Source organism: Phocoena sinus, chromosome 20 (assembly GCF_008692025.1).
Source record: "Phocoena sinus isolate mPhoSin1 chromosome 20, mPhoSin1.pri, whole genome shotgun sequence".
In the NCBI taxonomy this organism is placed as follows: Eukaryota; Metazoa; Chordata; class Mammalia; order Artiodactyla; family Phocoenidae; genus Phocoena; species Phocoena sinus.
In genome coordinates, this window is record NC_045782.1 from 8020266 (window position 1) to 8045239 (window position 24974).

Here is a 24974-nt window from a genome sequence, read left to right on the forward strand (position 1 = left end):
AACATCCTGACTTCATTCTCCCCCTACCTTCAATCGCCTGCCGCCTAACTCAGTTTGAAGCCAGAGGAGAAGGGAATTTGGTGATATATTTCTTAGGGTCAGCCTCAGTTCCATTTGGAATTTAATTTTGTGTGTGGTATAAGGTAGGGGCAAGGTTAACTTTTTTTTCCCCAAATGGCGATTCAGTTGACCCAGTGCCATTTACTGAAACATAGCCCTCTCTCCACTGCTCTGAAGTGCCACCTTTGTTGTAAATCAGATGCTCATAAATGTGTGCTTGACGACCTGTTCTGTTTCATGGGTCTGTGTGCCTGTCCTTGGGCTGACAACACATTGTCTTGATTATTGCAGCTTTAGACTATGGCTTGGTATCCAGTAGGGTAAGTTCTCTCATTTGCATTCTTTAGGATGGTTCTGTTTGTTAGGTCCTTTGCATTTCAGTATAATTTCAGAACCCACTTGTCAGTTTTTCATATACACACAAGCACACACACGCACACACAACCTTATTGGAATTTTTATTGGGTTTTGGCTGATTCTATAGTTCATTTTGGAGGAGAAATGAGATCTTTACAATATCTGTTCATCTAGTTCATTTATTTAGTTTTTAATTTTTCTCAATATGTTTTAGGTTTTTTTTGTAGAGGCCGTGTATATCCTTTGTTGGATTTATTTTTTGTGGGATTTATTTTTAGGTGTTTGATTTTTTTTTTTTTTTTTTTTTTTTTTTTTTGCGGTACGCGGGCCTCTCACTGTTGTGGCCTCTCCCGTTGCGGAGCACAGGCTCCGGATGTGCAGGCTCAGCGGCCATGGCTCACGGGCCCAGCCGCTCCGGGGCACGTGGGATCTTCCCGGACCGGGGCCTGAACCCGTGTCCCCTGCATCAGCAGGCGGACTCTCAACCACTGCGCCACCAGGGAAGCCCCGAGGTGTTTGATTTTTTTAATGCTATTTAAGTGGTGTTTTAATTTTAATTTAATTTTATTATTTATTTATTTGCGGTATGTGGGCCTCTCACTGCTGTGGCCTCTCCCGTTGCGGAGCACAGGCTCCGCACGCGTAGGCTCAGCGTCCATGGCTCACGGGCCCAGCCGTTCCACGGCATGTGGGATCTTCCCGGACCGGGGCCCGAACCCGTGTCCCCTGCATTGGCAGGCGGACTCTCAACCACTGCGCCACCAGGGAAGCCCTAATTTTTATTTTTTTAATAAATTTATTTTATTTATTTATTTTCGGCTGTGTTGGGTCTTCGTTGCTGTGCTCGGGCTTTCTCTAGTTGCAGTGAGCGGGAGCTACTCTTCCTTGCGGTGCACAGGCTTCTCATTGCAGTGGCTTCTCTTGTTGCAGAGCACGGGCTCTAGGCTCGCAGGCTCAGTAGTTGTGGCACACGGGCTTAGTTGCTCCACGGCATGTGGGATCTTCTGGGACCAGGGCTGGAACCTGTGTCCCCTGCATTGGCAGGCGAATTCTCTAGCACTGCGCCACCAGGGACACCCTAAGTGTTGTTTTTAAATTGTTACCATTAGGTAGAAATACAGTTGCCACGTTTTTTTACAGTTAACTTTTGTATATTGACTTTGTATTCACCAACCTTACTAAGTTTATTAATTGATTATAATAGTTTAGCTGAGGATTCTTTTGGATGTCGTGTTGAACACACTCATGTTGTCTGCAGATAATGACATTTTTATTGTTTCCTTTCTAATTCTTGTACATTACTTTATTGCATTGTCTAAGAAGTGTAAATGTTTGTTGAATAGTAGTGGTTATTGGAGGCATCTTTGTATCATTCCCGATGTCAGAGGGAAAGTTTTCAATGTTTCACTATTAAGAATGACTTGTTTTGTTTTGAATATTTTTAAATTAGATTCACGGAAGTTTCCTTTTGTTCCTAGCTTTTATCCCGCATGGATGAATTTTTAAAAATACTGATTGGTTGTTAATTTATCCCATGTTTTTCCAGTTTCTGCTCAGGTGATAGTGTGATTTTCTGGTTATTTTGTTACTGTAGTGAATTATATACTATATTTTTTAGTGCTAAGACTAACCTGGCAAGGACCAAGTATTCTTTTTATGTATTACTGAATTCCTGGATTTTGTTTGCTGGTATTTTTGTTTAGAGTTTTTGCATCTATATTCATAGATGAGATTGACTTAAAAATTTACTTTCTTACGATGTCCTTGTCATACTTTGCTATCAAGATTATGCTGGCTTTATAAAATGAATCATGGAATGTTTTATCTTTGTATTTTCTCTGGAAGAGCTTGGATAAGATTGATGTTATTTCATTTTAAAATAATGATACAGTTTCCTTTGTGGGGAAGTTTTTCTTTCATAGTTATAGAATTTTTCAGATTAAAAATTTTTGGTGTCAGTTTTATTTGGAGTTTTTCTGGAAATTTGTCTATTTCATGTAAATTTTCAAATTTATTGGCATACTGTTGTTCATAATACCCTCTTTTTTCCTGTAGGATTTGTAGTGATGTTCTCTCACTCCTGATACTGAAAATCTGCTCTACCCTTTTAAAAATGAGTCTCACCAGAGGTTTATCAATTTTACTAACCTCAATCATCTCTTTTAATTACTTGAGCATATTATTGTACAAGATAATAATCCAAGGCAATAAAAGTAGACTCACAGGGAATCCACATATTATCTTGGATTTTAGTCACAACTGTTGCCTTACGTGCCACCTACTGTATATAAAATTGTGACGTTAATTTCAGGCTCTGCATGACACCAAGCTAGTTCTAGAGTTTTGCTCTGGGCAGGCAGTTAGATGAAGGGGATCGAGCACGTGTAGATCAGTCAGGGATTGACATCCTTCCCAACTGGGCTTTGGGCTGGTCTATTTCTGGTATACTCTAAACTCTCAGGGTGTAGCAGTTAGGGTCCTAGCTGAACGCCTGGCGTATTTACCCTCCTCCGGAGTGGCTTTTAAAAAACAAAAACAAAAGCAAAAAACCAAGGTCTGTTGTGCTGTCGAATTTCCCATAGTCTGGATTTTGTTGACTGCATACCTGTGGTGCCTTCTGTAAACTGGCAGTTGGATGCGGCGGCTTGATCTGATTCAGATTCAGGACGCGCAGGATGCCAGCTGTCTCTCAGTTTACAATGTTGAGATGGATCAGTGACTCAGTTTGGGCTTCGTCAGGTTGATTTGTGCTTTAGGAGTGTCTACCTTCACCCGAGGGTTTTAGAGCCGGTGGTGGGCACTGTCCTGATCCCTCATTTCATTAGGAAGCAAAATGGTGATAGTCTAATGTCATCATTCCTTCTGTTATGATTAGCTTGATGAATTTGTTTTTTAACTCAATGTGTATTACAACACCTCCCCGCCCCAACCAGGCACAGACAGTTTTCTTCAAGTTTATTTTTGATTACTGTTCTTTCTGCAGAATTTTGACCTTTTTTCCTCCCTAAGGAGCAATGATTAATATTTTAGTTATCTTTTCTTTGCTCTCCATGTTCATCTTTCCTCTGTGTATTTTTTTTTTTTTTTTTTTTTTTTTTTTTTTTTTTTTGCAGTACACGGGCCTCTCCCTGTTGTGGCCTCTCCCGTTGCGGAGCACAGGCTCCGGATGCGCAGGCTCAGCGGCCATGGCTCACGGGCCCAGCCTCTCCACGGCATGTGGGATCTTCCCAGACCGGGGCACGAACCCGTGTCCCCTGCATCGGCAGGTGGACTCTCAACCACTGCGCCACCAGGGAAGCCCCTCCTCTGTGTATTTTTTAAATTGGTTTTATCTTTGTGCCTTCTTTTTCTTTTATTGTTTACCTTTGTTTTCTCTTTCTTTAAGAGTCCATGTTGTATTACATTCTGTTGCAGCCATAAATCTATTCCCTAAAGTTTTCTTTTAGCTTATTTTGTAGAGAATGTCCAGAGGTCATTTCTCTCTCTGAATATTCTGGAAGATGATCTTTTCCTTATTACATAGGGTTGTTGTTGTTTTTTTTGTTTGTTTGGTTTTGTTTTTGCGGTACGCGGACCTCTCACCGCCATGGCCTCTCCCGCTGCGGAGCACAGGCTTGGACGCGCAGGCTCAGCGGCCATGGCTCACGGGCCCAGCCGCTCGCGGCACGTGGGATCCTCCCGGACCGGGGCACAAACCTGCGTCCCCCGCATCAGCAGGCAGACTCTCAACCACTGCGCCACCAGGGAAGCCCTGTTGTTGTTTTTTAAATACACATGTGAATTTTATCTAGGTGTGGTGTTTGCAAATGGTGTGAGCGACCTATTCTTTCTTCTCTTCCTTTCCTTTTTGGGCGGCGGTCTGATTTCTTCTGAGAGCTGCGGTCGGGGTGTAGGTTGGGGTGATGCTCCCAGTTCAATCCCCTGTTCCTCATAAGAGACTGTTGTATCTGCTCGATTGCACTGATATCTATACCTGCCTCTGTTTCCTGGTTCTCTAATCCTTCAAAGCTATGAAGTAATAATGTATATGCATATCCCTGTTTTCTTAGACTGAGGCCTGACCCTAAAGGATAGCAACATTTCCCAATACTGGATAGGAGATGGGCATTCCCGGCAGAGTGGTCAGCATATGGAGAAGGCTGGAGGCATAAAGCAGCACAGACTGTTGGGAAAAATTCAAGGTTGTTTTGGTGCTAGTTTTTTTTTTTTTTTTTTTTACATCTTTATTGGAGTATAATTGCTTTACAATGGTGTGTTAGTTTCTGCTTTATAACAAAGTGAATCAGTTATACATATGTTCCTGTATCTCTTCCCTCTTGCATCTCCCTCCCTCCCACCCTCCCTATCCCACCCCTCTAGGTGGTCGCAAAGGTGCTAGTATTTTTGTATAATAACTGTTACTTGATGTCTTAAAGCCTTTGCAAACTTCTTCAAGGCTTTGCAGTTCTTCAAAATGTTCTCATGGCTTTAGGATTCCAGTGTTTCCAACTGTTCAGTAGGCACTCATTCTCCTGGGCTCCCTTATTGTAATGAATCTCCTTTTAACGTGCCACAATCTCAATATGTTAAAAGGGGATTTAGTTGTATCTGCTCTATTGCACTGCTGTCTATACCTGCCCACAAATCAAATGATTTTTCCCCCGTCCACTTGTTACTTTTCCATCTCTAAAGCTTGACAACCTTGGAGTCATGTTTAACTTGACGACCTTGGAGTCATCTTTACCTTGAGGCTTGAATGGTTTTCTCTATTTAGAGTCCTGACTGCTGTTGAATCTCCAGCCCGCTTTCTTCATGACTCATCCCGGCTCCGTTTTTGTCTTGTTTTTCTCTCCTGTAGGCCTGTTACTGTGCCTGGAGAGGTCTCTACCTCCTGCTTCCCACCTCTTGCCCCTTCAGTCTCTTCTCCATATGGCTGCCAGGTTTATGCTGTTTCAGGAATGCCTCTTTCCTTCCATCACTCTTCTCTCCAGGACCTCTGATACCTGATCCCCTAGAGTGGACAAAATCTGCCTGTCTGGGCTCTTTTCTCTCACCTTCCACGGAACAAACTGTTGTCAGCTAGACTGCGCTTCTCTCTGCCGTGGATATACCCCGCCACCAAGTTTTACATTCTTATTGATTTGGCTGTTCCAGGTCTTAGTTGCGGCATGCAGGACCTTTGTTGCGGCATGCAGGACCTTTGTTGCGGCACGCGGGCTCTAGTTCCCTGACCAGGGATCGAACCTGGGCCACCTGCATTGGGAGCACTTAACCGCTGGAGCATCAGGGAAGCCCCTCGTTCGTACTATTTTAATAGGAATTCCTTTATCCGTCCTTTTAACCTACTAGTCTTTAAAAAGAACATCAGAGACCCTCTAGGTCTGGACTTAGTACCTAGTTGTACGGTTTCCGACAAGATGACCATGACCTTCAGTGGGGTTTGTAGTGTGTTCCGCTCCAGGGTTTCTCTGTTTAAAAGGCTTGTTCATCTTTCTTTTTTTGTATCACTCTCTTTTTAGTGCCTTATATTATGTCTTGTTTGCTTAGTGTATCTTTATTGTCCTCATCCCCTAGAGCGTATAAGAAGGGGCTTAGTATCTTCCGCATGTATTCAAATGCTTAGTACTGACGTTTACTTTGGACTTAAGGCTTCCAGAGAAATTAACAGCACATCGCCCTCCTTCCGTGTGACTTGGGGAGGCCAAAAGTGGTACAGTACCGGTTTCAGTGCAGGAGCCCAACATTTGAGCTAATTTTCAAGATAGAAGCTTAGCTGTTTAAGCACTTCAGTTTACTGTTTCCACTTAGACCTCTGTTACTGCTTCTCTTTGGCAAGCATAGGATACTGATGATTATTCAGCCTTGTTTTTTTTGTGAGATTTACCCATCTCTGTAATCTGCGTGCTCAGAAAAGTCCCCAACACATGATAGACACACACGTTGGAATGATTTCTGATTGCAAATGTCCTCATTAGGATCTGTTACCATGCCGTACATGCTACGGAGTGTTAAACGGAATTGGCGTATTTTGACTTCCTTGGAGGCTTTGGGTTTCTTTGTTTTGTTTTGGCAGTCTGTAATTATTTAACTCTTACAAAAGAGTGACATGCAGAATTTGTAGCTTCACGATCGACTCTTATCTCATTTTTGAAGGAAAAAGTGGAAGTTGTATATATAGCAATTCATTGAGATGTGTAGTTATGATTTGTCAGATTTCCTGTGTATAAATTAAGCTCAATCAAAAATTAAAATGTTGAGACTGCCTCTCCTTAGTTTTCTCACCCTTAATAAAATCTCTGTTTTTATTGTCTCTCGTTGCCTTTTTGTCCTGTGGGTGGCAGAGAGAGGCTGGCCTAGTTAGACTAGAGACTAGGTAGAAGGTGCCAGGCTGCTGGGTGGGTGGCCTGAGAGCCAGCCCGGGTTCTTGGAGGTCTGATGCCTGATGCGAGAAAGCCAACGGCTTCAGGCCCAGCGGTCACCCAGGGAGGGGCAAGTAACTACTGTGGCCTCAGGCAAACAGTAATCAGTTTAGGAATCAGGCAAACAGCCCAAATCAGTGAGCTCAGGGCAGGGCCCTTGCTTGCCTTTGTCTTATTCCCAAGCGCTAATCTAGGTAGGAAGTGCATTCCACATCCGAGCCTCCGTTGGGAGGGAAGCAAAGATAAAGGAGAACAGCTGCTGAGGTGGTTCTGATCACTTAAACTTTTTTTTGGCCGCCTTTCTCCTTTCAGCATCATTCACTGCAACGTTCAGAATAGAGTGGGCTCGACAGTGCCTCCTGGTGGCCACTGCCAGGACTTTCAGCCTTTCTGAACACAGCTTGTTGGTTAGAAGCCCCTCAGTACTGCCTGGGGAGCTGAGCACCACTGGTCCTCGGCCTTTTCTAAGATCCTCTTGCCTTTAGATTTAGAATCACCCGAAGTAAAGGGTCTGCTTCCCGGTGCAGCTGAGGTGCCTTCAGCCCCACCAGGACTGGAGCATCTAGCAACAATCCTAACCGCTCTTGATTTTCCATAATTCCCAGAGTCAGTTCTCAGAAATCATTCCATGTGAATTAAAAAAACCCCAAAGGCAAAAGTGCTCCTAGTATTAATTCTGAGTAATGATTACCCTACTGATGAGGAAGGTTTTTATCTTCTAGACTAGTGGCTCTTAAAATTTTTTGAGGGCCCCCAAAGAGCTTTTGTTTATATTTCATGATATTTACTGTGTTTAGAAAGTAAAACACAAATTTTAAATATTTATCAACTCATTTAAAAATAAACCTATAACAAGTTGACATAAATTATTTTTATGAAAAAAAAGACCCTATATTTTCCAAAGCAAAAAAAATTAGAAGAGTAAAAATGTTTTACACTTAAAAAAACAACTCTTTAATAATAACCTTTCCAGATAATTGTGGATATTCTCCTTTGATACTGTACCCAAACTTGGCCACCGGTATTTCCTTAAAAATGAGTTGCAATATGGAATCTGAAACTACCTTAATGAACTTTTCATACCTCGTACACTCATGAGAGAATGAGTGTGAAAAAGCAAATGACATGTTGTTTGAATAATGACCCGTGGCTTCATGAAGCCATGAAGCATATATTATTATTTCCATTTGACAGATGAGGGAATTGAATCTAGGAAGTACCACTTAATAGGCTCTCTGTAGGAGAACTACTTGTGGTTTGGAATTGCCCATTATGGGTGAGATTTAATTTTAGGGATAGATTAATTGTGCAAATGGTAAAGGTCCCCTGTTCAAATTACTGTGTGGTTTGTCTCCTGATTGGATCCTGTGGATATATGCAGTTTTTTTTTTTTAACACTGTATTTTATTTTTATCTATTCTAGACATATTCTGGACTCTTCTGTGTAGTCATAAATCCTTACAAGAATCTTCCCATTTACTCTGAGAATATTATTGAAATGTACAGAGGGAAGAAACGTCACGAGATGCCTCCACACATCTATGCCATATCTGAGTCTGCTTACAGATGCATGCTTCAAGGTAACTGGAAATGTTAGAATACTACTCAGAATTTCTTAAATATAATTTGGTTTTTTTTAGAATGCCTCAATCTTTTCTACAGAGGGCTTTACTTTTTTTTTTTAAGATTAAAAAGAAAAGTGATAGATGTTTATTGTAGAAAAATTATGAATTCTTAAGATTAGACTAGGCAATATGACCATTTTCTATAGGCATCCGGTAAGTATGCTTGGTGCTTCATAAATACTTCATGTTAATTTTTCTGTTAAGAAGCATCTAGTTTTTATATATATTTGATGTCTCCACCACAAGCCAGTATAATCAGAGCTCTACTGCATTCGTTTTTAAAACCAACAGGAAGAATAATAGAAAAGGTGGATGCATCATTGGGGAAAGAAAGATTATAAAATATTTTTTATTTAAATACATGAAAAAGGACACAACAAAAGTTAAACAGCATGTGTGGAGTTGGTAGATTTTGATTGTTTTCTTTTTGGGTTTTGAATGAAATATAAATTTGAAGAGTCCTTAATTGGAATTATGGCTTCAGACGCAATGATTTATGGAGGAATTTTTTTTGAAAACTAGAATGGAGCAGTTTTGAATGCATTTAACATTATTGCGTAACAAGACTGCATTTATTTTTTTTCCTTTTAAATTTTTAAAAATTTTAATTTTCTTGAAGTATAGTTTGATTTACAATGTTGTGTTAATTTCCGGTGTACAACAAAGTGATTCAGTTATATACATATACATGTTCTTTTTCTTTTTCTTTTTTTTTTTTTTTATTTTGGTCATGCCACGTGGCTTGTGGAATCTCAGTTCCCTGACCAGGGATTGAACCTGGGCCCCGGCAGTGACCCCGGTGGCCCCTAACTACTAGATCACCAGGGAACTCCCTTATATATTCTTTTTCCTATTCTTTTCCATTGTGGTTTATCACAGGATATTGAATATAGCTCTCTGTGTTATACAGACTGCATTTAAACGTGGGACTTCCTAGCACTGTGTGAAATCTTCTATAGTAACTCTCCCTTTCTCTCCTTTTATTTTTTTAAAAATGAATTCTGTAAAGTAAAATAAAATCTACGAGGTCTTCAGGAAGCAGAGTATGCTGCATCCACCTGTCGTCAAATCTCAGGTCCTGGAAAGGCTGCCTGGGTGCTGGGTCTAAAGGGTAGTGTGAGGGGGTTAGTACCCATTTCCTACTCAGGTATCATCTGGATGCTTCTTATATACCAGGTCCTCGGAGGCAAACAGGAAGTGCTTTAGGACTAGAATAGTGGCATCGATGGGTAAGAAGACGTTCAGAGTCCAAAATGAGCTTAGGCTTAAAAAGATTCAATTTAATAACTCTTTCTTAGGTTCAGAGCCAAGAATGTTAAGAAATGGCCATGACTGTGATAAACTGCAGTCAGGTGACGGAGAAGGAAAATCATCAGGCTTACGTTTTGTGTCTCATTCTGTGTCTCCATTAAGAAGAATGATCTTTACATGCAGAAAAGTATTTGTATGAATGAGCAAACTGCCTTATATGGGAGAAGAAATTGGCCAAAGTACACTCCTCCTCTGATTGAATCCTTATTGTCTCTTCTAAACAAATACATTCTCACAACTGAGATTACCGAACCCCTGTTCTTTGAAGTAGTATATAGAACAGGAGTTTCCAGAAGGCTGGGATGGCCTCACATTATATAATTCTAACTTTTAAAAAGAGGAAGAGGCTCCCCTTTATATTAAGATCAAGAGCGCCCACTCTTGAGCTTACTATACCTGCCAGGAAAGATTCTAGAATCTACTGTTAATAGTCTAGAAACAGCATGAAAATATTCCTCACATTACTTTACACTGAGTAGGAAGGGAAATCTAGTAGACAGTGTTATCAGAGAATTAGGGCTTCTCCATGGCATTCCATGGCCCCTGTGATCTCCTCGTGGTTGGATGCTGCAGAGTTGTGCCTGAGATGCTGGTTCATGATAGAGGTTGGCCAGGCGTCAGGGTGTGCACCAAGGGGTTTGTGCCCTTTCCAACATCCTAATCAACTTACTTGAAGACATAGGATGCATGCCTGTAAAGTTTATAGATGACGTGAAACTGGGAGGAAAAAGAAATACATTTGATGAAAAGAAACAGAGTTTTTAAAAGCTCTTGACAGGTTGAATGGTGACTTGACTCTAGTTAAGAGGGATAAATGTTAATGCCCCACTACTGGGTTTCCAAACCAACTCTATGAATACAGAATGAGGAAGATGTGGCTTACCGGTATATGGTATTATTAATACCATCACTAATGCTAGAATGAACCTGTATTGAATATTATTATGTGCCAGGCACTGGGCTAAATGCTTTATGTGTATTATTTAACCCACAGCCATCCTATAAAGTAAATAGAATTACTGTCCCTATTTTGCTGAGGCACAAAAAGTTAAATAACTTGACCAAGAAAATGTAAGTAGTAAGAGGTATGAACAAGGATTCAAAACCAAAGCAACGTGACACATCCTTATCCACAATCATAAACTGCCACGTGAAAGTTAAAAGAATCGGTTGATAGTCTTGATTATGTAATAATTTAAAACAGACAACAAAAAACAAAAAAAAAACCCCCAATCTAACCAATTCCGCTGTATTTTGTTCTATAAGTAGGGGGCTACCTGCCGATATAGGATACAACACAGTCGGGTGGGACGTCTGCTAGAGCAGTCAGACAACAAACAGTCAACAACAACAACAGCAACTGCTCGTGAAGCTCAGACCAGCTACCGATGCTTATCCATCTAGGTTTTCAATTACAGTCGTGAGCAAACAGCTAAACGTCAGTGGGCCTACGAAGAGGACCTGTAGCTTCACAGGGGACCGTGTGGAGGATTCAGAGCAGATGGTCCTACTGAACAGAGTTTGGTTTTTTAACACAAAAAACAGAAGAGAGCTTACTTTTTTTCCTTAACTTTAGATTCTAGGGGATATTGCATCAGTAAAATGCAGAGGGACTTCCCCGGTGGTCCAGTGGTTAAGACTCCGTGCTCCCAGTGCAGGGGGCATGGGTTCGATCCCTGGTTAGGGAATGAAGATGACAACGTGCCGCGTGGCACGCCCCCCCCCCCCCAAAAGCAACCAGTGGGACTTTGAAAAAAAAGAAAATGCAGAGTGTGCCTGGCACATAGTAGTTGTTCAAGAAATATTCATTGACTGCATGCGTGAAAGTAGAGTTCTTGGACATACACTTGCTTGCAAAAGTCACCAACTCTGAAAGCATGGGATAGCAGAATTGACATAATTGGACTAAAGCAATGAATTAGAAGACCGACTCAAGGAGTTCTTCCAGAATACACAGCAAAAGAAACTGATGGAAATTATGGCAGAAAGAGTAGGAAACGTGGTATAGACTCTCCATATCTGTAGACGTGGTATAGACTCTCAGGGGCCATGAGAGAAGTGATATTTTTGAAAAAGTTCACCAGAGCTGAAGAAGGACTTGAGTCTTGAAGCTGAGAGGGTTCTCTGAGTGCCAGGCAGGAATCTTTTTTTTTTTTTTTTTTTTAATTTTTAAATTAATTAATTTATTTATTTTTGTGGTACGCGGGCCTCTCACTGTTGTGGCCTCTCCCGTTGCGGAGCACGGGCTCCGGGCGCGCAGGCTCAGCGGCCATGGCTCACGGGCCCAGCCGCTCCGCGGCATGTTGGGATCTTCCCGGACCGGGGCACGAACCGGTGTTCCCTGCATCGGCAGGCGGACTCTCAACCACTGCGCCACCAGGGAAGCCCCCAGGCAGGGATCTTGAAAGGAGACACATGCCTGGTCTAACTCAACGTGGTGTAGCTAGGGCAACATCAGGTGATCTCGGTGGAGAGGGCGTCAGTGGGCTCAGACTTCTCATTCACAGTCCTGCGTGTTAGAAACTGAACGCAGCACACTGAGACCTGTGCCTGGTAGGTAATCACGCGAGGGGACCTAAGGCCATTACTATTCCAGGCTCCCCCAGCACCCCGTGTGCGCCTCGTCCTCTGCCCCTCCCCGTGGCCGTCCACCCCAGCCAGCTTCCACTCAGTAGCAGCCAACACTGCCACCCACCTTCTTTTGACCTAGACAGATGTAAAGGCAAATTTTGCTGCTAACAGTAGTTCCGGGGTTGCGGGGCCGGGGGGGGGGGGGGGGGTGGCGCCCATGCATATCTAAGGCCTGAGATTCTACCTTCTTCCTGGAGTCTTAGAATGAAATCCGCATCTCCTTGTTTCCCAGTCACATCTTCGTTTTCCGTAATGCATTTCTGCCTCAGGTAACTCCTACTCTGTGATGTGCAAACTTCCCTATGTGTTCAATGTCTTCGTCAAGTGTTTTCTTTTCCTCCGGGCTTTAACTGAAACTTGGCTTTCCCCTAGTATGGGCCCTCCACTCCGATCCTATGCGCTAGGAGATGGGGTCAGTGTCCTTACTCGCAGTGCATCTGCTGGACTATTAACAAATACTCTTTACCCCTTGAAAACACTGCCCCTCCTCTGCCTGCCCCATACCTCTTGTAGCAGCTTTCTTCTGGGTCCCCCTCCTCCCCTCCTCCTCCCCTCCCTCCTTAGTGCGTCTGTCTGGCCCCAACACGTCTGTCGTTTCCTCCCTGCCTCAAGCCCTGCCATAACCCTGTGTTACTTCCTAGTTTTTCGTGAACGCCCAGCCCCCGGTCTCTTAATCTTCTCTTAATCTTCTTCCCTTCTGACTTACGCTGCTGACACCCTAGACTGTGCCACCTTCTGAAATGATCTTATTTTCAAATATTTCAGAAATTCTATTGCAAAATCCTTCCGTCCTGGCAGTGCAGTCAGCAAGTCTCCTGACCGTGTTCTTTGACTCCGTTTAGATCTTGGGTCCAAACGCTGTTCTCCTTTTCCCCTGTGGATTATCAGTACTGCCTTGACTTTCTTCCTTGTGTAGTTTAGATTTTATAGTCTGTCGTTTCAGCATCTTCTGTCAGTATCCTATGCCCCCTGTCCCTTTGTTCTTTTTTACACTTATTTGGCAGAATTCTCACCCTAAGTCAATCAAGATATTTGTCTTTTTTTAAGGCTCTTACTTGGGTTGCTGATGCCTCTGGAGTCTTCTGTTCATACAGCTGAACAGATCAATACTGCTGTTAATTTCGTGACCATGAGCCCAGACTTCACGCAGAACACTGCTTCCCTGACTGTCTATTAAGATTATAACCTCACTCTCCCTAATGATTGTCTCAAGCCCCTGCCCACTTCAGCTCCCTAGGTCCCTGCGTCCCCTTCTCCTCCCCAGCTGGTGGCTTCTTCCCCTGATCCATGGAGAAATTGGAAGCCACCAGAGAGGAGCTACCGCAGCTTCCTGAGCCAGATTTACAAAACCGTCCTGTCCTGCGCCCCACTCCTGTGAAGGCCATCTTCCCAGCTCCTTCACCTCTGATGCCCATCCCATCTCTCCTAGGAATCCGTCTCAGGAAGCTCACAGTGTTGACTGTCTTCTGCTTCCCTTTTTAGAGGCTCCTAATGTTAGCATTAAATGTGCTGAAGTTTTCCCCATTACTTTAAAAAAGAAAATTCTCTCTTCCATCCTCTCCTTCCCTTCACAGCCATGTTTCTTGAAAGCATCTGCCAGTTGGTGGGTAGATATGGTTGGTGGTAGGGACTTGTGAAAGCGCTCCTGTTTTCTCAGGGAAAGGCGAAGCAGGGTCCCAGCTGAGAGTGAGGCGGAGGGAGCAGAGACGGGAGATTTAAGAGAGGAACAGTGTGACATAATTCTCTAGAAGACTCAGATAATACTTCCACTTATACTGTTTGTTGACATTGTGTCACAGACTTAAAACAACAGCTATTGGAAATACAGGGGAAATGTGACCCACAATTATAGAGGGAGCTTTAATGTGTTTCTCTCAGAATTTGAGATAAGTAGGGAAAAGAAAGAGTATGAAGAATGTGATCAATACTATTTAGCAAGCTTGAATTGGAAAATGTATACACAGTACTACTGCCCATCGAGCAGAAAACATTTACAAACTTGGCTTGTAATTTTGATGCTAAGTCACCAATAAAAATCTCAGATCAGGCCACAATTCTCTGACCACAGTGCAGTAAGACAAGGTATTAATAGATTTCCACCTGGGTTTGTTTTGTAGGAGTGTTGTTTAATGAGTTCTTCTTACTGTTTTTGCTGTTAGCCATTCATCTATATGGCTTTTTGGTAAAAGAAGAAATCAAAACTGCTATTACAGGTTCTTCAGAAGTTAACCACAACAAAATATCACATGTAAAAAATTGATGGCTTAAGGCAAAAACTGCTTTAAGAAAGAATTCATAGCTATAATTTTTTTTTTTTTTTTTGCGGTACGCGGGCCTCTCACCGTTGTGGCCTCTCCCGTTGCGGAGCACGGGCTCCGGACGCGCAGGCTCAGCGGCCATGGCTCACGGGCCTAGCCGCTCCGCGGCATGTGGGATCCTCCCGGACTGGGGCACGAACCTGCGTCCCCTGCATCGGCAGGTGGACTCTCAACCACTGCGCCGCCAGGGGAGCCCCTATAAATATTTTTATTAGTAAACAAAAATTTATATACAAGCCTTTTTACTCACAAGATAGATAAAAGACAACTTTATGATAATTTATTAAGCTGTATTGTCTCATGAGCTTTTCTGTGTGTCATTTCACACACACAAAAGAAGTTCTTTAAAAGTACAGCCTGGATGTTAACTTAAGACTTCTTGTGGTGATCATTTTGCAGTATATACAAATATTGAATCATTGTGTTATACACCTGAAGCTAATATAACGTTACATGTCAGTTATACCTCAATTTTTTAAAAAGTACAGCATGAAATGAACCTAAACAAGAGGAAAAACATAAAGTTGTTAAGTAAAACTTGAACTGGTTCCACAAAAAGACTGTAAAATAGACAAACAATTTGGCAAGTGTGACTAAGAGAGAAGCACCAGAAAGAATAAAGGTTTTATAACTATAAACAGAGACAAAATTGACTCAGAATAAGGTGGAAAACTTAGAACAATGCCAGTGGGAGAAATGGTAGAGATGGTCAGAGGTTTTACCTTTATGTCTCAAAGACACAAGGCCCAGATAATTTTAGTGGTGAAGTCTATCAAATCTCAAGGACTAGATAATTCCTGTGTTATCTAAATGGTTTTAGACCATTAAACAATGCAGAAGAGTCTGGATAGCATCAAGATCAGAAATTGTCAAAGAACTTTGAATGCTTAAATTTTTTACTTTTTGTTAAAAAGTAATACGTGAAGATAGTTGAAACAAGCAAACACACCATACGTCAAGGCTTACATTATTGAAAAAGAAACAAGAGATACCTGTCCTACCCCTGCCCATTCTGGATTTCCTCTTTAGAGGAAATCATATTTTAATCTGTTTCTTGTATATGTATATATTTCTAAGTAACAGGCTTGTGATATTCTTTCTTTCTTTCTTTTTTTAACTTCCGGTGTTTTCTATAGACTTCCTATTATGACAGAAGAGTTTTTAACTGCCCGCCCCCATCTTCCTGATAGGAGTCCAATCAACATTTTTTGGCATTTTAGTATTCAGCATTTAAACTATTTCTCCTATGATCACATTTCCTTTCTTACACAATTTGCTGTTTTCCCCGGGGTTAGTAATTTTCCTGTTTGGGGGGAACAGAGTACTGCAATTGCTACATTGATTTGACAGAACTACAAGTCTTCTTTCAATACGTAGACATGTATCCCATAATTTATCAGTGTCTTTCCTCCCTTGGAGACATACCTCTGGGGACCCTTTATCCTCCAGTCTGTACTTAGCGGTCTTCAGACTTGCCTTTGCCTGCGCTCTGGAAATTCCTTGCTTCTTTCTGTGGACTGCTGGATCAAAGGGTATGTGTGTTTTAAGGGTATGTGTGTTTTGTGTGTGTGTGTGTGTGTTTTATTTTTGGCCTCGCCTTGCGGCATGCGGGAGCTTAGTTCCCCGACCAGGAATCAAACCCGTGCCCCCTGCAGTGGAAGCACAGAGTCCTAACCACTGGACCACCAGGGAAGTCCTCCTTGCTTCTTTCCGTGGTTGTATTTCTTAATTTATGGATCCCATACGCTGTTATTTTGGATGGAGAATAACCTCCAGTAGCTTCCTGAGAAACAATGGAAATAACCAATTGTTCTACGAATAAGTAATTCCTTAAAAGGATGGCTCATTTATATAGTGGGATCCTGAGCAGCAGTCTTGAAATGATGTCTGACACACCAAGGGATGTCCTAGTATAATAAGCACATATCCTACCCCTTTCTTGTTTTAAGAATAAGTCTTTTGAGACTAGGATTGATATACATCAAAATGTGAACCTTTAAAATGTAGGTTAAAGGATTCTTTTTGAAAAATGTTGAAACTGGATACAAGTCTCTTACATTAGGAGAAAGAAAAGTAAGGAAAACAAACCATCGTTTAAAAGGAACATCAAGGAAGGCTTCAAAAGGTCAGAAAACAGGTTAACACCAAATACAGCGGTAAATATAAATACTTTTAACCCCCTGTAAATAACAGAGCCTAATATAATCATATGCCCCTTACAAGAGAGACATCTCAAAGTAGAAAAAGAATAGCAGTGCGGTGATAGGCATTTCCTCGGCCAAATGGGTACAAAAAGGGAGCACCAATTAAAGTCATCTCAAGTCTAAAGTAGACGTCACAGCAGAAACAGGGACAAAGGGCATTATTTTATGCCAGGAAAAGGAATGTTTTATAATGAATTACAGTTGCCTTGAATCTTATGTATTGAATCTTATAATGTGGGAATACAGACAGTGGGAGACAGTAACACTCCTTACCCTGAGAGGCTGTCAAATGTAGGAAAACCCTTCCAGTGATTGTGTTACAGAGGACTGTTATCTCATTGAAGATACAGGAAAATAAATAAAGACAATATCATAGTGATAAGTGCTATGAAGAAAACTAAGGTGGTACAGGCATCAGAGTGAAGGGTTAGTGAAGGGATGAAACAGGGATTTCACTGGGTGATAAGTTTAAAGATGTACTTAGTCTTTAGCCAGAAATATATATGGTAGCAGTAAACAAAAATAGGCAGAACCTGAATAAGAAATTGCAGAACTTTTTTAAAGTCTTAAATGTAGAGGCACAGCATGTTGCTGGATGGGAGAACTAAATATATACAATTTTAGTAGGTATCATTTGCATACAGTAATATTCAGCCTTTTTAGTGCATCGTTTTTTGACTTTTGACAAATGCATATAGTTGTGTAACGACAATCAAGATATACAACAGTTCTATCTCCCCCCCCCAAATTTCTACACTCTCCTTATGGTAATTCCCTCCCCTCTAGTCCATGGCAACCACTGATTTTTTTTTCCTTTGTCACTATAGTTTTGCCTTTTCCAGAACATCATGTAATCATACACAAGTTAGCCTTTTGAGGGTGGCTTCTTTCACTATCATAGCACATTTGAGCGTCACCCACCAATACTTCACTCCTTTTTAGTTCTGAGTAGTATTCCATTGGATGCATGTTCCACAGTTTATTCACTTACCATTCGAAGGGCACTTAGATGGTTTCCAGTTCTTGGCAGTAAAGACGCTAGAGAAACATTTGTATACAGGTTTTTGAGTGTAAGTTTTAATTTCATTGGCTCAATACCTAGGATTGCTTGGTCACGTGGTAGGTGTATGTTTAACTTTATAAGAAATCACCAAACTTTTTCCAAATGGCTGTGCCATTTTTTCAACCTTACTAGCAATGGATGAGAGTTCCAGTTCTGCATCCTGTCAGCACTCGGCGTTGTCAGTTTTTTATTAAACTGTAGTCTCTCTGATAAGTGTGTGGTGATGTTTCATTGTGGTCTTAAATTGCATTTCCCTAGTGACTGATGATATTAAGCATCTTTTTGATGTGCTTATGCCACCTGTATGTCTTCTTTGGTGAAGTGTCCAAATCTTTTGACCATTAAAAAAATTTTTTTTTTTTGCGGCACGCGGGCCCCCTCACTGCTGCGGCCCCTCCCGTTGCGGAGCACAGGCTCCGGACGCGCAGGCCCAGTGGCCATGGCTCACGGGCCCAGCCGCTCCGCAGCAGAAACCCGCGTCCCCCCGCATCGGCAGGCGGACTCCCAACCACTGCGCCACCAGGGAAGCCCTTATTACTCATTTTTGAGAATTCTTTGTCCTTTTTTAGTTGCAAGTCCTTTATTGGGTAAGTGATTTGCAATTTTTTCCCACTCACTCTGTGATCCATCTTGAGTTAATTTTCATGTATGGTGCAAGGTATGGATTGAAGGTCATCGTTTTGCTTATGGATATCCAGTTGATCTTGGCACCATTTGTTGAGAAGGCAATTTTTTTCTCCAGTGGATTGCCTTTTTCAGGATTCTCAATTCCTTTGATCTGTATGTCTGTCCTTTTGCAGATATCATACTGTCTTGGTTACAATAGCCATATAGTAAACCTTGAAATCAAATAGTGTATTTTCCACCATCATTCTTTAAAAATTATTTTCTCTATTCTAGTTGCTTTGTCTTGCAATATAAATTATAGAAATTCGCTTGTCATTTTCTAAAGAAGGTCCCACTCTTCACATTTTGATTGGATTGCATTGACTCTATAGAACAATTAGAACAGAATTGACAATAGTTTTGAGTCTTCCAATCCATGAACATGGTTTATCTCTATTTATGTAGATCTTTAATTTATTTCATCAGTATTTTATAGTCTTTAGTATGTAGATATTGCACATACTTTGTTAGATTTATATCTAAGTATAACATATCCCTTAGTATAACTAAGCATTTCCTGTTTTTAGTAGTGTTTAAATGGAACTTAAAAATTTTTAATTTCCAATTGTTCACTATTAATATATAGAAATATTATTTTTAAAATATATATTGACATATTTTGCAACCTTGCAAAAGTCACTTATTCCGAAAGGTTTTTTGGTAGATTCTTTGGGATTATCTCTATAGACAATTATGTCCTCTACAAATAGAGACACTGTTATTTCCTCCTTTTCAAGTCTCTGCTTTTAATTATTTTTCTTCTTTGTGATGTTGAATAGGTGTGAGAACAGACATCCTTGTCTTATTCCTGGTCTCAGGGGGACAGCATGCAGTTTTTCACCATTAAGGATGATGTTAACTGTCTGTAGGTGTTTTGTAGATGCCCTTTATCAAGTTGTTGAAGTTCCCTTGTATTCCTAGTTTGCCGAGTTTTTTTGTTTTTGTTTTTACTCATGAATGGATGGTGTTTTTATTGTATATCTTTTCTACATCTATTTAGGTTATTGTTTCTTCTTGAGTGAACTTAGTAGTTTATGTCTTTTAAAGAATTATCCCATTCATCCTAGTTGTCAGATTTTTTGGTAGAAAGTGGTTCCTAATATTTCCTTATTATCCTTTCAGTATTTCTGGGATCTATAGTGGTTTTCCCTTTCTTATTACAGATTACTGGTAATTTGCGTCTTATACCTGATCATTTTGTCTAGAGATTTATCAATTTCATCGATCTCAAAGAACCAGCATTTGGTCACTTGTTTGTTTGTTTTTTTTCCCCCTGTTTCCCATTTCATTGATTTCTGTTCCTTATCGTTTTTTCTTCTTATTTTGCGTTTAATCTGTGCTTTTCTAGTTTTTTAAGGTAGGGGCTGAGGTGACTGATCTGACACCGTTTTCACTGTTGAAAGTATGATTTAATTCAACAGGATTTATGGAGTACCTCCGTATGTGCTTTTTGAAAGGTGCTTTGGAAAATAACTGAGCTATCAAATGAGTCTCTACTCTTTAGAAGGCTAGTTGCATTTTTGAACATGAAGTTATTTCCCTTAAATGTCACTATAAGGTTGTGTCTGGTTATATTTGTAGGGTTTTAGAGTATAAAGTTCATTGTAAACTATGAAGTGGAGTTCTATAGACGTTGCTCAGTCCAGGAGAATTTGGGGTGTGAGGGTTCATGTTTAGAGTGAATAATATGCAAAAACTTGGTAAAATCCTAGTTTTATAGGTGAAGAACCCGAGACCAGCAAGGAATCAATGCCTCATGTATAGATCTGTGGGAAGTTTGTGGTGGGGCTGGAACTAGGACAGAAGATTCCAGTTCCAGTGTCTTGCCAGTGCCCGGCCTGGCTCCTTGTACTGGGTTCTCTCCGTGGACAGGTGGCTGACTGTTAATTCTGGGAATAAAGAAGCAAGACAGTCTGTGATCTTAGGCAGCACATGCTGGTGGGGCAGGCAGTTGGCAGTATCGTTTGTTAACTCCAGAATACTGTGGTCTAAAGAAGGAAACAGGGAGGAGCCTGAGGAAGAGGGTCTGGGGAGGCTCCTCAGAGGAGATACAGCTGAGCTGAGCACGAAGGGCAGGTGGAGGTAATCCAAGTGGTCATGGATCCGGGAAGGACATGCCAGAGAAAGGAGATGGCGCGTCCCTGGGAAAGTGAACCAATAAAGGGGCAGACATCAACTATGTTGCCCATGGCAGCCAGAAAGAAGGAGAAAACAGTGGTTAGGAGCTATTATTAGAATTAAATTAGACTCAAGGGGCCGGGCAGTAGTATGCTCTTGCTATAACCCAGTTTATACACAGAGGATATGAATGGATTTTGTTTCTTTTAATATTATATGAAAAGAGTATGACGTAGTGAAGGAACTCTTCATTTTCTCTTTGATGGAGGTTATCTACGCCTGAACTGTCGTGAGACCTTCATTGGGCACGTGATGGCTTTTCTGATGGAAAAGCAAGCACAGCGTAGGGAGCGACGGAAATGCTCCCTCGTGACCGCGTGACCGCAGTTCCTTTTGAGGCAGTGACAGTCTTGGTCGGGAGTGTTGAGGGCACAGGCACTGGAGGCAGACAGGCCTGGGTTCTCACCTGAATCCTTGTCCCCCAGTAGCTGTGTGACTGGAGGATTAACTTCCTCAAAGAACATCCTCGTCTGTAGAATAGAGATAATGATGCTCGTAAGTGATTGGAAGTCACACAACCTACACAGGTGGTTTTGTCCTTGGACCACACATGGCTTTGCATTTCACCTTTTCAGTTGAAAAATTTAGCTGAAAGTGAATACTTAAATCATTCATCACTTTAAAATCATGTTAGATTTTTTTCATCATACGTCCTTTTGTTATTTTGGGTGTGTCTAACATTCTGACTTGAGACAGTGGTTAAACCTCATATAGACGTTTATCCTCCTTCAATCTTCTTTTCCACTCAGCGTTTGATACTTTTGGGGGGTTTTTCTCCTTTAAGGTCAAATTAATAATGATTCCCCTCTGGTGGTGGGTTTTCTGGAAAGACAGTGGTTTCCAGACCTGGCCCTGTATCAGAATCACCTGGGGAACCTACTTAAAAAGGGGTTTTCAGTCCCTCCCCCTGAAGGTGGAGGTGGAGCTCTGTGGAGTTCATTTTTATACAACTTCCCAGTTGACTCTGATGGGCAGCCAGGCTGGAGAGTCCAGGTTGATAAGACATGTACAGTCATCTGAGCCCAGAGAATCTGGCATTAGAATGATGAACTTGACTGGATTTAGGACTGTATAATATATAATAGGGTTGGGAAGAGTTAACTTGACCTGAGAGCAGCAGAGTTACTAGCATTTTAGAGGCTATCACTGCAACTTTATTATTATATCAAATTTTTTAAAAACCAGGCAAATGGTCACTTTCTTTTTTTTTTTGTTTGTTTTGTTTTGTTTTGTAGATCGTGAGGACCAGTCAATTCTTTGCACGTAAGTAAATGTTGAACATTCAGACTTCTTTTCGCTTCTGTTGGAAAGTAAAAGCCATTCTTTTTTTGTATGGGGGGAGGGGGAAGGGAGAGCCGTCAAGAGTTGGATGGAAACCTTGCAGTTGTTATTTTAAGACTACAATATATAAGTTGCTTAAATTTGGTGTTACTCTTTGGTTGTCGAACTGGGCTTTTCACACATTTCATAACGTTAATCTGTGAAACTTACATCTTTAGTTTGTTTGTCCAAGTGTTGACCTCTTGGACATTTTGGGAATTTACCCGTACCACCCAGGAAGCATTAATATCACGCGCCTGTGTGCTGTGTGTGAAGTGCTGGAGAGTCAGGATTGAAGAGAACTCATGGCAGGAAGCGGTCAGACTCGCACGTTAGGAAGGTCACGCTGGCTACGGCGGGGACGATGCACGGGGAAGCGTGAACACGCGAAGACCAGGTGGGAGGCTGTTGAGTTAGCTCCGCGAGGGAATGGAAGTGACTTCAGGTGGAGAGGTGGTCGTGGAGCCAGAGGAAAGTGGGTGGATCTCGGGTGGAGTTTAGTTTAGGAGACAGGCGCAGCGGTACTCGGTGATTTACACGCCCGAGAAAGGGGAGCTCAGAGAGGCTGGAGTTGTGCCAGGTTCAAGATGTAAGGAGTTCGGTGGAGGAACGGGTTCGGGGTGGAAGGCAAGGGGTTTAGTGGAGGACAGACTTTGAGGTGACTGTGGCTCTCCAGAGAGGAGCTGTCACTCGGCCGCTGGCCCCGTGAACGTGGAGTCAGAGCTGTCCCCGGAATGCAGAGCCGGCGGCCTGGGTGACGGCAGCCACGCGGTGAGTGAGGGCACCTCAGAGTGTGGGATCCCCGTGAGGGGCGACCTTCAAGGGTGGGGAAGGGGGTGAGACGCCGCAGAGACGCTCAAGCCGTGGGCCACAGAATGGGTCAGCACGTCAGACGCCCTTGAGATTGAGTGAAATATACAGAACCACGGGCGTGGGATTTAGCGCTAGAGCAGGAGGCTGGCCGTGGTCGACTGAGGTGCACTGGGGGTGGGGAGGGAGGTCAAAGCCAGATGGCAGTTGAGGAATGACGGGGGTGGGGTGTGTGTGTGTGAAAAAGTTTAAAAAGGAATCAAAAAGCCAAGTGTAGGTCTGCTACTTCCACAGGGCTTGAGAAAGGGAAAATTGCATGAGTGGATTAGTGGTGAGAAATCGACTTCTGTTGTTTTTGATGGTGTGTTTAATGTGGGAGAGGTTAAATGCTGTAGAGGGAGATAGGGGCAGGGCAGAGAGAACTGAGGGGCGCAGAGGGCACGGGGTGGGTGTTGGGCCGGGACCTGGGGGCACGCGAGGCCTCTAGAGCGACAGGGAGGCTGGGAGTTGAGAAGGTTCCCATCTCGTGGCTTCTCTCCTTCCCATGAAGAGAAACTTTGGTGTTAATAAGATGGAGGAGGGGAGAAGCAGAAACAGCTGACACTAGTCTCCCTGTTGTGTAGTTTTCTTCAGCATTGTTTAGGCCTCTGAGTTATACGAATCAATATAAATTTATTTATTTTTTAAATTATTTTATTAGTTTTGGCTGCGTTGGGTCTTCGTTTGCTGCGCGTGGGCTTTCTCTAGTTGTGGCGAGCCGGGGCTACTCTTCGTTGCGGTGCACGGGCTTCTCGTGGCGGTGGCTTCTCTTGTTGGGGAGCACGGGCTCTAGAGCGCAGGCTCAGTAGTTGTGGAGCACGGCCTTAGTTGCTCCGCGACATGTAGGATCTTCCTGGACCAGGGCACGAACCCGTGTCCCCTGCATTGGCAGGCGGATTCTTAACCACTGCCACCAGGGAAGCCCCTGAATTCGCTTTTCTTAAACCACAAGCCACCCCGACACTTAATGACTTAAAGCAGTTTTCCCAGCCGTTGGGTTGGGCTCAGCTGGGCCTTTGTGCTAAGCGGCGCCAGGCTGAGCTGTCTCACCTGGGACGGGGGGTGGGGAAGGGGGGAGTTGCTGGCTGGCTGGCTGGGGTGCCTTGGTTGTAGGTCCTTTAATTCTCCAGCAGGCCAGCCCTGGTTTTAACATGGTGACAGGTGCCAAGAGCAGCAGGAGAGTGAGTCCTGTGCACACTTGCTGCCGCCCCATTCCCAAGCCAGATGTGTGGCCAAGGCCAAGGTCGGTGTGTGAAACACTAGCCAAGGGGGTAGGTACAGCAGGATGTGAAACAGTTGGGGCTGTTGCTGTGGACCATCCCCCACAAGGGTGTTGGAATGGAACCAGATTCAATCCAACAAAAGCTGGGATGGTTTTTGTAAGTGGGTGCAGATGGGGGGTCACTGAAATGAGAGAACTGAGGACATTGGCCAGAGAAACTGTCATGATGGACCCTGCCTGGGATATGGGCAAACGAGGGGGGATTGATAGGGAGGAAGGAGTTGGGTCAGAGAACTAGAGGACAGGTCCCCCTGGGGACACCGGGGCAGAAGGAGCAGGGAGAGTGGGCGGTGTGGCCGCAGGTGATAAGCTGGGAGCACCTCGGTGTGGCCACAGGAGTGGGCAGCTGAAGCAGAGCGGGAGCGGGAGGTCATCGGGGGTGAAGGTCATCGGGGTTGAAGGTATCAAGGAGCCAAGGGGCCTGAGTTGGGGGTGTGTCACTCACATGAGGAGAGGAGAGGCTTGACCACACCACACACACACACACACACACACACACACACGTGTGATAGTGTGAGGATGGTGGCCTCCAGTAAACCCTTCAAAAAGCTAAACTATTTCACTTAGAGGAATGTCCTTTATTCTAAGATAAGACCCTTTCCTTTTTTTTTTTTTTTGAATAAAAAGTGCTTTCTTTTTTGAAAAGGGAATGGAGGTTTTCGTTTGTTTTTCATGATCTTACTAGGCAAAAATCCAAGTGTCAGAACAACCA

At 42.8% G+C, this 24974-nt stretch overlaps 1 protein-coding gene across 10 annotated transcripts in view; it reads left to right on the forward strand.

Annotated features, from left to right (window-relative positions):
- MYH10 (myosin heavy chain 10) overlaps positions 1–24974 on the forward strand; it is a 137602-nt gene that overhangs the window by 13657 nt on the left and 98971 nt on the right. For 9 of the 10 annotated variants that reach the window (XM_032618041.1, XM_032618040.1, XM_032618043.1 and 6 more), the window contains exons 3-4: positions 8239–8395; positions 22047–22074. In XM_032618041.1, the coding sequence (XP_032473932.1) occupies positions 8239–8395; positions 22047–22074 (185 nt within the window). The remainder of the gene's footprint in view (positions 1–8238; positions 8396–22046; positions 22075–24974) is intronic. The other variant, XM_032618048.1, reaches the window with a different exon arrangement.